General features: G+C 40.3%; 1 protein-coding gene across 1 annotated transcript; it reads left to right on the forward strand.

Annotated features, from left to right (window-relative positions):
- Nucleotides 1-738: 738 nt before the first annotated feature.
- LOC119734919 lies at nt 739-2,591 on the forward strand. Its single transcript, XM_038208555.1, has 2 exons — nt 739-1,375; nt 2,164-2,591. Exons 1-2 carry the CDS (start codon nt 1,141-1,143, stop codon nt 2,484-2,486), a joined length of 558 nt encoding a protein of 185 aa, XP_038064483.1. The 5' UTR covers nt 739-1,140; the 3' UTR covers nt 2,487-2,591.
- Nucleotides 2,592-13,441: the final 10,850 nt, after the last annotated feature.

Here is a 13,441-nt window from a genome sequence, read left to right on the forward strand (position 1 = left end):
GTATCAACACCCGGTTATTAACAGGGGGCAAAATAACGCAAGTAATCGATGAAGGAGCCGGTGACAAGTTTTTTTAATTAAATAAGAGCAACCTGTATTGTTAAGTTGATTTATCACGGTTACCGTGGAAACTGTACGACGACAACAATATTTTGTAGGCGTAAGGCCAGTCTTGTATAGTGGTGCGCTCGCCGTTTTGAAGCAAATACCAAAGTGAGGAACTGCTGGCTGGTATAAAAACCCGCGTAAAATGTTGGTGTTCGTTTTGGCTTTTGGGTTTGTTGGTTTCCTCTCTTTGCTACCCGTGCGAGGGAAGATGTGTAGCGCCATGATCAAGACTGCACCCGGTGATGATCTGACCGCGCTTCGTGACAAGGCTTTCGCGGCTTTCAAAACAGAGTGCCGTGGTACACAAGACAATCTCGACAACACCAAACGTAAGTGATTAAAAAAAGTAGTTGACAGCGCCACTATAGTAGGCCTATGCTGTCCTACGGGGAAAACTCAGAAATGGCGGTTTCCACATACAATAATAAGCACGAAGCGCACAAAAAGGCGTGTTTTTTAATGAGAAGAATCAATGTGCACTAGGCCTATAAGCAAAATTAGATTTTCTAAAACGAGCTTTTGTTAGCGTTAATCGATACAAAGGCCTATGCAAAGTAGGAGGCGAAGTAACGGGGCATAATTGAACATGGGGTTTCATCTGAGGGCCATAAAGTTGACTTTTTCCCGTGGTTAAAGGTTTTTGAAATAAAATCATTTTTCTCACTTCCCTTATTATAATTGTGGTACATGTATCGCCATTTTGGAGATGTTTTAAGCCCCTGTGGGTGTTTACAATTCAATATTCATAAGCAAATAGTGAGGTAATTGTAGGCTCAAGATAAAGGAGCTTATATTTTTGGCACTGTTCTCTTTTACGGGCTGTCATTTTTTATTTAGGTACACAGAGGTACACACTCAGACTGATTTAAGGTTAAATGTTAGTCACAGATATACATGTAATCCCAAGAAAGCTCGTGGATTACCCCGTCAGCGCCCTCAAGTGTCAGAAAACACAATAATACCCGTACATTTATAATGGCTCTTAAAAAAACAATGGGCCTTTAAAATGATTGTGGTAGCCCTGTCATATTAATGCTAGTACATATTTTCTTATCCACATACACGTATTGTATTTTCTTCTGCTCACCTCTTTATGATTACACAGCTTGCGCGTTCACTCTGGAGAAGACCTGGCCTCCAGTTGCCACGTTCATCTTGGAGCCGCTGAGGGCGCCTTTCCGGTTGGACTTTGATGTGAAGGCCAACCGCGATGCTATGATAGTCCTGGCGGAGGAAAAGACAAACGCATCAGTCTTTGCCTGGATAAGTGAGTGCCACCAAACTATTGTTTAGTTACTTTTTTTGTTTGATTTTGTTTAAGTGTATCTCAAGATCCACTCAAGGGGTGTGATCAACGGCCTGGGGAATTTCATGGTGTTCGGAAGGAGACATGCACAATTTATTTTTTTTTGAACGAGATATGTCTCGTGAAACCATCGTAGGCAATCGAACGTTCTTGTGGAAGTGATATACAAACTCATTGAAATAAAATATTATCCGCTTTGAAAAATAACACGACCATTTTGGGGTTCATAAGTTATTACCTCTAGCTTGAATACTTTATTTTCATTTGCCTAAAACGATCACGTGTTAAGTTTTAAAAATGTCATGGCACATTCCCTGTGGGATATCACGTACGTGATATCCCACAGGGAGTGTGCTACGACTTTGTACGTACGGTACGTACGGTGTGAAACGCTCGTATCGTTGGTACCCACACTATTTTCATCATGTTTTCACACATGAGTGGGAGCAGCGAACTAGCAGACGATCAACTGTTTCGAGCACGCGACATGCATGTGAGTTGGCATTTGATTGTCATGATTGTTGTGTTTACTGCTGTTTGTTTTCGTGATTTTTATATCAAATTCCAAAGAATCCAAGCCAGAGGTATAGTATAACAAAACAATTGTTGACCGCTGTGATGTGGAATATGACGTTTTGAACACCCTCGGGCGCGTAGCACCCGGGTGTTCAAAACGTCATATTCCACATCACAGCAGTCAACGATTGTGAAATGACACTTACAACTTTTAATAATCTATCATTCTACAGCCATGAACGCTTGGGAGAGACAGAGGTCGGCCATCCGAGCCTGTTTTTTGTATGACTTACAAGAATGCGTTCAGTTGTTGGGTGGGCGTTCAGAGCACACCGAGGTAGATATCATCGTCGATAGTGAAAGTCGCCCCTTCTGGATGGAGTACAAACACGGCGTGGTGACCGTCGGCAAAGGAGGACAGGAGGAGGCTTTCTTGGAGTGGGACGCCGCTGCGTATCATCGTCGCAACATATCAACGCCGGTGTACCTTGGTATAAGTGCTTGGAGTTATGGAGGGGTATCCATAGAATGGGTGTTCTACCAATTCTGTGGCTAGGAAAACAAAAGCAATGGGCCGAATAAGGGTGATGTATTTCGAGGTACAGACAGTTGAAATAATACGTACATTGAGACATTTGAGCAATTACAGGGCCTACTTTAATCTTCAGATTTTTTTTAAATGTCGTTTTTATGTTTTTATGTTAATGGCCAAGTAGACGACTGAGACGGGTAAATTTTGACACCCTTTCTAAGTCAGGTAAACATAATTTTATAGTCGTGAAAGTGGTCAGACGAGGGGTATATTGTCGTAGTGAGTGTGGCCCTGTTTTCTTTTCGTTTTTAAATATTTATGCCTATAGTCATAACTAGTCTTTGCAAATGGTGCACCTTTTGTAAAGTTGGTAGTTATAAAGGATTTTCATTAACAATTGTGTCATTTGAAGAGTAGCTTAGAAATGAATATATGCAGAATGTTTTTAGGATGCAGAACCGAGCATTTGTTCAGCATGAGGTAGCAGAAATACAGCGCATTGCTCAACTCAAGATCTCCACACTAGATCAAGTTCCCAATTCATGCAAACTGCCAAATTCTGAAAAACTTGCACAACAAAATTGATTTGAGAGAGGTGGGCCTATATAACAACGTAGCGACTTTGGAATTACGAAAACTAAACCGTGGGTCAAATCGATTTTTAAAAATAATATTGTTGAAATGTATGCCACTATAAAAAAAAAACGAAAGTAAAATAAAGGCTTTTATAGGTTTGATAGGTTTTAAAGGAATCCCTGTGGGGCCTGATATAGGTTTGTTTGTGTGATTTCAATTCGTTTTAATAATCGTGTAAAATAACGCACAGCTGATATTGTATGATGTTCAGTGTTCGCTGTTCTCTTTGTTTCAATTGATATGCTTATAGTCGTAAGTAAACTAGTTTCTGCAAATGTTGCACTTTTGGCAGTTTGGAATAGTTGTAAAGCATGTTTAATTATTGTAAAGCAAGTGTCACTTACAGGAGATTGATTCATATTAGCGGAGAAAAAATGAATTGAGTTTTTTTTTCTGTGACTTCAATTCGTTTTAATATCGTGTATAAAAGAATTACAGAAAATATCTTTAATATTGAATTTTATTAAATTGATCCATAATGTTGAGGTTTATTTTACATGTATTTAGTGACTAGCGATTAGGTCACCTGTGCACGTCTATACAGCCAACCAATGTATCGCAGCATGTATATAATAAATGTGATTTAATGCATATCTTGCTTGTTACTACACCACAAAAGAGTTATAGAGACAGTTATCAATGTGTAATTGGTGTCAATCTATTCAATGAACACCATGATGAGTATTGTTGTAAAAAAGGAAAACCTGCTTTATATGGAAATAGTGCAGGTTGTCGTACCGTAACAGTAGTTATAAAGATACTGTGCGTGCAAGAAGTTCAATTGTTATTAATAGGCAATATAGTCGATTGTTATGGGACATGGAGTGATTGCCAATTAAGCGACGAAGGAAGAAATTGACCTCCGCCCGTTTATTAGTTATTTTAAAACCTGTTGTATGTGGAATATTGCAGGATGTAATACAGTAGTTTGTGTTAAATATAAAGATGTTGTGCGTGCAAGAATACACGTATCAGGTGTCATAATGTGTGTGTGTTCACAAGTTGTTTACGAGTTGATCACTGGCGGGATTGACGTATATCGCCGTTTGCCAGTTAGCCACTCCCCTTTTAACCCCTATGGAACTCTCCGCCAGTTCTCCGCGAAGCGGGCGAGGGGAGTCGAAGCCTTGTTGTGTATTAAATGTAGAGATACTCCCAGCAAGATCTTCAATTGTTATTAATAAAAACAGTCAACTTAGTCGGTTGGATGGGCAGTGATGGCCAATTAAGCGAAGGAGAAAGAAATTGAATTCTTAGCTAATATCCACCCGTTTATTAGCTGGCGGCAAATCTAAGAAAGAATATATATGGAGAAGCTTGACAGTTTTATAATTAAGAAACGTAGTAAGGCTGGATCAATCTTGATGAACCAGTTACACACAATAGCCATTGTTACGGTTACTGTGGAAACAGTATGAAGACAACAGTGGCGGCAAATCTAAGTAAGAATATAAACTGATTATATTGAGTAGCTTGACAGTTTTATAATTAAGAAAACGTAGTAAGGCTTGTTCAATCTGAATGAACCAGTTACACACAATAGCCGTTGTTACAGTTACCGTGGAAACAGTATGACGACAAATGCGGAGTTTGCTGACATAAGGCTCATCGTACCAGGGAGTGGTGCGGTTCCCGTTTTGACGCAGTTACCAAAGTGAGGAACTGCTGGCTGGAAATGAAAAACCCGCGTAAAATGTTGGCGTTCGTTTTGGCATTTGGTTTTGTTAGTTTCCTCTCTTTGCTGCCCGTACGAGGGAAGATGTGTAGCGCCACGATCAAGGCTGCACCCGGTGATGATCTGACCACGATTCGTGACAAGGCTTTCGCGGCTTTCAGAACTGAGTGCCGTGGTAAACAAGGCAATCTCAACGACACCAAATGTAAGTGATGCTACTCCATAAAAACCTGTTAAAAGTGCGTTTATAATAATAACTATACCGGTATGTTGTCTTTTAATACGGGGAAATTCAGAATTGTTGTGGTTACTATATAACAAATTGAGAAGCATTGCCGTGTACTAAACACAGGGTTTTATGACAAAGAATATGTGTAACTTAATTGCTCTATCAATGCATTTGTTAGCAATACCAGATTTCTAAAAAGATCAGTCACATTTGTTTTTACGCTTATTCCAATCTCTTTAAATATTATTATTCATAAGCAAAATAGCGATTTCAATTTAGGCTTAAGATAAAAGGGAATTTAGTTTTGGCAACGGTTAATGTTCTGTTTTACATGTTATGTCGTTTTTTATTTAGGTCCACGGCGAAATGTTATGAACTTTAATGTCAGTTTGACACAAGTCATATCCAAAACTGTACAGTGGATTACCCTATCAAACAGCGCCCTCAAATGTAACAAAACACCATGACATGACGGTCCTTACAAAGAATGAAAGGCCTAGAAACAGGCCCTTGTGGTTAAACCCTGTTGCCAATGCCTGATGAATATATTTCTATTTTGCCCGTTTAAATATGTCTGCATTACCTTGGGTTCGCATAGCTTGCTCGTTCACTTCGGAGCCGTCCTCGCCTCCAGCTGCCAAGTTCATCTTGCAGCCGCTGAGTGCGCCTCTCCGGTTGGACTTCGACGTGAAGGCCCAACGCAGTGCCAATATATTCTTGGCGGAGGAAAAGACAGAAGCAGATGTCTTTGCCTGGATAAGTGAGTGTCGGTGACTAATGGTTCATTTCTTTTTGCCTCCTTTTTTATGTGCATATCGTAAAAACACAAGGCCAAGAGCCACTCAAGGTGTGGGATCAACAGCCTGGGAGAAATGTCATGAAGTTCGAAAGGGGACTAGCCACTTTATTTCGTTCGAACGCGATCTATGTCGGGATGCCATCGAAGGGAACATGTTTTCTCGTGGAAGCTATATATTGAAAGGAGATAATCCGGTTTGGAAATCAAAATAACCTTCCTGGGTTCGACCTTAGCGGTACCGGTAGTCCACTCGCCAAATGCGAGTAAAAACAGCGGAGGACTATAGTCGAAATCATTCTCTCAGTAGTCCACCTGGCGAGTCAAAATTATTGTAACAGGGCATGCAAGGTTTCTGCGAAACCACGGATTTGCGCATTTTAAAGCAAGCCGGTCTTAGAAAAAAAATAGTCTGACTGACGCGCATTCGGCTTATCTCATGCCGTTGCGCCAAGGTAACTTGCGCTGATATTGCTTGCGTATAAACTTTATTTTAGGAAGAACATCGCCTGGCTCTGCGTTTTTACAGCATAGAAAACTACAGGACACAGACTCCATACGCATTCTCCAGCATGGGGTGTAAATTCTGGGGGATGGGGATATATATCCCCCACACACACTTTTTGACCATGGGGGTGGGCTATTGAATAATTATCCACCCACTTTTTCGTGACGAGAAAAAAATGCGGATTTTGAGGTGTTTTTCGTTAATCAATTTTTGTCTAATTTTATTCTCTGTGATTAAATTCTTTTGCCGACTACTGAAAAGGCCCGCGGACCTAAGTGTCTGCTTCACTAGTCTCTCAACTAGAGTCTCTTCAGCTGGCTAGTGAAACGAAAATGAAGAGCGCAAACTGATTAATGACACCAAAAACCTTTGTTTTTCTATAGCAATAGGAAGCTGGGGGATGACAAGTCGGTCGGCCATCCGAGCCTGTTTCGTCCTTGACTTACCGGAATGCAATCAGCGTTTGGGTGGGCGTTCAGAGCACATCGAGGTAGGTATCGTCAATGCGAATGAAAGTCGCCCCTTCTGGATGGAGTACAAACACGGCGTGGTGACCGTCGGCAAAGGAGGACAGGAGGAGGCTTTCTTGGAGTGGGACGCCGCTGCGTATCATCGTCGCAACATGTCAACTCCGGTATACCTTGGTATAAGTGCTTGGGAACATGCACCCGTGGATTGGGTGTTCTACCAATTCTGTGGCTAAAAAAACGAAAGCAATGGGCCGCATGACGGCACTGTATTACATTTTGGAATAATACGTATATCGAGGCATTTTACAAAATATATATAATCTTCAGACTTTTTAAACGATGTGATTTTGGACGTTTTAATAGCAACCCGTAAACTCACGTAAATATTTATGCTGATATTCACGTCTGTTTGTAGGCCTACCCTAAAAATGGCGCCCTCATTCCCTCAACATTATGGCCAAGTAGACGACTAAGACATAAAAACGGCACAGTGTGTTTACACGTGCGCTCATGGGAGCCAAGTGGGGACGAGGTTGACACCCTACCCGATTCCCATAAACGTTTTGGGTTTTTTTCTCGTTTTATTTGCTTTTATAGTCTCAACTGGTCTTTACAAATTGTTGTCACTGTTGTCACTTTGGTAGTTCTAAAACAACACCATTATTCACCATGATATTGTTAAGCAAGTGCAATAGGGCCTAACGTTGTATATAATTTATGTATTATATCGTAGAAATGAATGTAGGGTTGTTTTTGTGATCCTAATTTGATTTCATATCCTATGAAAAAAAGTACAGGTGGAATTTTATTGAAGTGATTCAAAATTGTAAGTTTTTGCTGTTTTCTCTTTTTAATTGATATGCTTATAATCTAAGTAAACAAGTCTTTGCAAACGTTGCAGTTTTCTCAGTTTGGTAGGTGTAAAGCATTTTTAACTATTGTAAAGCAAGTGTAATTTACAGGAAAGTGATTCATATAAGCGAAGAAAAATGTATTGAGTTTGTTTTTCTGTGATTTCAATTCGTTTTAATATCGTTCTAAAAAAGTACAGAAAATATCTTTTCTATTAAATTTTATCAATTGTTCCATAATGTTAAGATTTATTTTACACGTATTCGGTGACTAGCGATTAGGTCACCTGTACACGTCTATACACCCAACCAATGTATCGCAGCATGTATATAATAAATGTGATTTAATGCATATCTTGCTTGTTACTTCACCACAGAAGAGTTGGAGACAGCTATCAATTTGTAATTGATGTCGATCTATTAAATGAACACCAAGGATCAGTATCGTTGTACAAAACAAAACGCTGTACATGTATGTGGAATATTGCAGGATGTAATACGGTTGTTTGTGTGCACGCAAGAAGTTCAATTGTTATTAATAAAAATAGGCAATGTAGTCGAATGTTATTGGACAAGGAGTGACTGCCAATTAACCAACGAGGGAAGAAAATAGTACTTGCGCGTTTATTAGCTGCAGGCAAATCAAAGACGGCTATCGATGGGGTAGCTTGATATTTCATTATTACAAAAGATATATGCTGGAGCCACGTGGACGGACCATTGTTAGATTCAGATCCCATGGGAACCAATTCCACACAATAACCATTGTTACGACTACTGGAAACAAGGCCTGTATTACGACAATTAAAGAAGAGTAATTTTGCAGACGAAAAGGCTAGTGTCGGTGAGGAGTGATGCGCTCGCCGTTTTGACGCAGACACCAAAGTGAGGAACTGCTGGTTGGAAATAAAAAAAATCTGCGTAAAATGTTGGTGTTATAGAGACTGATATTTACTCAGTAATTGAAATCGATTTTTGTTTTCAACAATTTTAGCAAATTGTCATTTCTATTAAATGTACACCAAGGATGAATACCGCTGAAAATATATACGCCCTATGTAAACGATGCAATACAATTATGTGTCCAAGCACTACATTCACTGTGTGGACTTCCTAACAAAAGAGGTCCACATAAACCGGGTAGCAGCGACATTGTGTGGACTTGCCCACGTCCACACCAGGTTCCCCCGTCTCTGAAAAACAGGTTTATAGGCATTTTGGTTTAGGTTTATCTGTGGCAAAATGAAGAGAAACACTAAAGGGAATCAAACCAAAATGTGTTGAAAGAGTTTTCACAGTGTGAGTAAAATGAGTTCTTTTCACAGGTTTTTCTTAACTACACGAAAACAAAGGAATGTCCATACTACGTATGTATTAACGTAAATATGCGTGTGTTCACGAGTTACAATTTTGCGAGTTGATCGCCAGAGAAGCGTGCGACGGGCATCGAAGCCGTGGCTACAGCCGCCTTCACCGCGAAGCGGGTCGAATATATTAAATGTAGAGCTACTCTTTATAAAAGATCTTTAATACTGTTATTAATTTTGAAAAACGTTCGAAGTCAATTGGGCATGGAGTGGTGGCCAATTAAGCGAAGAAGAAATAAAATTAAATTCTAAGTCTAAATCCCCCGTTTATTAGCTGGAGGCGAATCAAAGTAAGAATATCGATGACGAGTAGAAATGGCCTTTTTTATAATTAAGAAAACGTGGTATAAGGCCGGATTTACCACGGATGATCCAATTACACAATATCCATTGTTACGGTTACCGTGGAAACTGTGTGACGACAACAGTTCATTTTGCTGACATAAGGCTCATCGTACCAGGGAGTGGTGCGGTTCCCGTTTTGACTCAGATACCAAAGTGAGGAACTGCTGGCTGGAAATGAAAAACCCGCGTAAAATGTTGCTGTTCGTTTTGGCTTTTGGGTTTATCAGTACCCTCTCTTTGCTACCCGTGCGAGGGAAGATGTGTAGCGCCATGATCAAGGCTGCACCCGGTGATGATCTGACCACGCTTCGTGACAAGGCTTTCGCGGCTTTCAGAACTGAGTGCCGTGGTAAACAAGGCAATCTCAACGACACCAAATGTAAGTGATGCTACTCCATAAAAACCTGTTGAAAGCGCGACTATAGTATGTTGTCTTACAGGAAAATCTCAGACTTGTGGTGGTTTTGCCAAATTAGAAGCAAGAGGTTTTTATGAGAGGAATCAATGTAAGCGTGGCAAAACTACCTCTAAAATGATCTGTTTGCTAGCGTTTATGTGATAGGTATGCAAATTAGGAGGAGACGTAACAGTTTTAGTCTCTTTATCAGATTTAACATGGGGCTCCATCTAATCGAATAGACCCTTACAGGACCGTGCAATGGAGTTTTTATCGTGATTCAAATTTCTTGAAATGCAATTATTTTTCCATTTTAGTTTTAGTATCGTCATTTATTGGGGGGGGGGGGTATTCAATATTCATATCAAGCAGTGAAGCAATCGTTCGCTCAAAAAAAGGCTTTTATTTTGGGTAATGTTTTTTTACATGTTATGTCCATTTTCATTTAGATACACATTTTGATTTAAGGTTCAATGTCAGTCTAACAGACACAAGTATATGTGTTCTCAAACCTGTACAGTTACTCCGTCAAACAGCGCCCTCAAGTTTCAGAAAACACCATAGTACTCATATAATGTTTCTAATAGAAGGCCTTGTGGTAACCCGGTGTCATATTAATGTGTAGTATATATCTTCTTATCAAACACACGTATCGTATAGCCCGATGAATATGCTTTGGTTTTGTCAGTTTGTAAATTTATTATCGGGGTATCGCACAGCTTGCTCGTTCACATCGGAGGCGTCCTCGCCTCCAGATGCCAAGTTCATCCTGCAGCCGCTGAGGGCGCCTTTCCGGTTGGACTTCGACGTGAAGACGGAACGCGATGCCATTATCGTCCTGGCGGAGGAAAAGACAACCGCATCTGTCTTTGCCTGGATAAGTGAGTACCACTGAACTATAGTTTAGTTACTTATTTTCTTTTTTGTTAAGTGTATCGCAAGATCCACTGTGGGATCCAGGTACATGGCCTCAACGGCCTAGTGGTAATGTCATGAAGTTCTGAAGGGAGCATGCGAACTTTATTTCGTTTGAACGCAGGAGAGCAATCTCGTGAAACCAGTAGGCGAACGCATTTTCTCGTGAAAGCGATATAATTGATAAGATATATCAACCGGTTGAAAACACATAGATCTTAATGACATCACCGAAAACCTTTGTTTTTATTTAGCCATAGACGGCTGGGGGGCGACAAGTCGGTCGGTCATCCGAGCCTGTTTTTCGCCTGACAAACCGGAATGCCGTCAGTTGTTCGGTGGGCGCTCAGAGTACATCGAGGTAGATATCGTCAGTGCTACTGAAAGTCGCCCCTTCTGGATGGAGTTCAGACACGGCGTGGTGACCGTCGGCAAAGGAGGACAGGAGGAGGCTTTCTTGGAGTGGGACGCCGCTGCGTATCATCAGCGCATCATATCAACGCCGGTATACCTTGGTATAAGTGCTTGGAGTGTTGTAGGCTTATCCGCGGACTGGGTGTTCTACCAATTCTGTGCCTAAGAATACAAAAGCAATGGGTCTACTGAGGGTGTTGTGTGACGAGGTACGGACAGTTGAATTAATACGTATATAGAGGCATTTTACCAAAATAGTAACCCGTATACTCACGGCAATAAACTTATACTCACGTGTGTTTGTGGGTCAACCCTAAAAATGGCGCCCCGTTCCCTCAACATTATGGCCAAGTAGACGACCGAGACATGCAAACGTCACAGTGTACACGTGTCCTTATGGAAGCCAACTCGGCACAAGGGTGACACCCTACATACTGATTCCTATAAAATTTAATGTTTTGGGTTTTTTATATTTGCTTGTAGTCTAAACTGGTCCTTGCAAATGTTTCACTTTTGCCACTTTGGTAGTTCTCAAAATTAAAGCACTTTAATTCAATATTGTCAAGTAATTAAGTCACAGTGTATTCACACGTGTCCTTATGGAAGCCAACTCGGCACAAACACCCTACATGATACTGATTCCTATAAACGATTGATGTATTATATCGTAGAAATGAATGTAGGATTACTGATCGTAAGTTGTTTTCATATTGTATGAAATAACGCACAGATGGAGTTGTATTGAAGTGACTGTTTGTAAGTGTTCGCTGTTTTCACTATGTAATTGATATGCGTATAATCTTAAGTAAACAAGTCTTTAATAGTAAACGTTCCTTGCAGTTTTGTCAGCTTGGTAGTAATAATGCATTAATAATGCAAGTGTATAGAGAGTGATTCATATAAAGCGAATGTATTAAGGTTCCTTTTTTATCTCAATATCGTAGTTAAGAAAAAATGATATATATTTAAGTTATCCGTGGTGTTAAGGTGTATTTTACATATACTGAGTGACTGGTGATAAGATCGCCAGTGCATGTCTATGCACCCGACAAAATGTACCACAGCATGTAAATAATGAGATTTGATGTATGTCTTGCTTGTTACTAGATCAAAGAGGAGATGCAGTAACAGACAAAATGTGTCATTGATATGTCGCTCTATTGCATGCACATCAAGAATGAAAATCGCTAAAAAAAAATAACACGCTGTATGCGGAGTAGTGTGGGATCTTATACAGAAGTTTGTAAGTTCAACTGTTATTAATTGGAAAAAAAGGATAATAGGCAATAGAGTCGTTTGGGCATGGAGTAACCGGAGTGATGAAGGGAACATTTTGACCCCCTTTGTGTTAGCTGGAGGCGATTAAACACGCCTATCGGTTGAGTAGCTTGATTTTTGTTTAATTAAACATAGGAAGTTAGGCTGGAGCAACGTTGATGAACCATTATTAAACTCAGACCGCATGGAAACCAATTCCACACAAAAGTCATTGTTACGGTTACTATGGAAACTATGTGACAACAAATTTAAACAAAAGTTGACTTGACAAATGCCAGTCTCGATGGGGAGTGGTGCGCTCGCCGTTTTGACGCAGATACCAAAGTCAAGAACTGCTGGCTGGAGATGGGAAACGCGCGTAAAAATGTTGGTGTTCGTTTTGGCTTTTGGGTTTGTTAGTACCCTCTCTTTGCTACCCGTACGAGGGAAGATGTGTAGCGCCATGATCAATGCTACACCCGGTGATGATCTGACCACGCTTCGTGACAAGGCTTTCGCGGCTTTCAGAACCGAATGCCGTGGTAAACAAGGCAATCTCAACGACACCAAATGTAAGTGATTCTACCTTAAACACTCGATTCGCTGCATAAACAATGCTAATGCTGCCAATTTTACAGCGTGGATCGGTAACAGCGTCCTTTAAATTATATGCAAATTATTAGGTGTAGTTACGAGTGTTAGTCTTATTAGTTACACTAACAGCGTGCATTCAATTTTTATTTTTGATGTACCCTAATGTCGCGCACGTGGATTTTTCGCCTCTAGTGCCTTGCTAGAGCAAAATGTTTACCTCCAATTACACAGCAAGTGAAATTTCATCAAGCTCTAAACATTCCCGTTCACAAATCTTGAGTTTACGTAACCGCTCTACAAACGTCTAGAGAAATTCTATTTTGGCGTGATTTTCCGATTATATTTTGAAGTGCACAGTCGAAACCCTTTTAAAATGCGTCAAAAAATGATTTTCTCACAAACGAATAGTTGGATGTGTGAGTGGCGATAATAAACATTTATCGGAATTTATCAAGTTTAAAGAAATTTGTAAATGTTATTGTGGGATTTTCCGAGATTTGTTCAGGTGCGCGACATTAGGGAAAA

The sequence above is a fragment of the Patiria miniata genome, unplaced genomic scaffold, assembly GCF_015706575.1.
Source record: "Patiria miniata isolate m_02_andy unplaced genomic scaffold, ASM1570657v1 HiC_scaffold_28, whole genome shotgun sequence".
NCBI lineage: Eukaryota > Metazoa > Echinodermata > Asteroidea > Valvatida > Asterinidae > Patiria > Patiria miniata.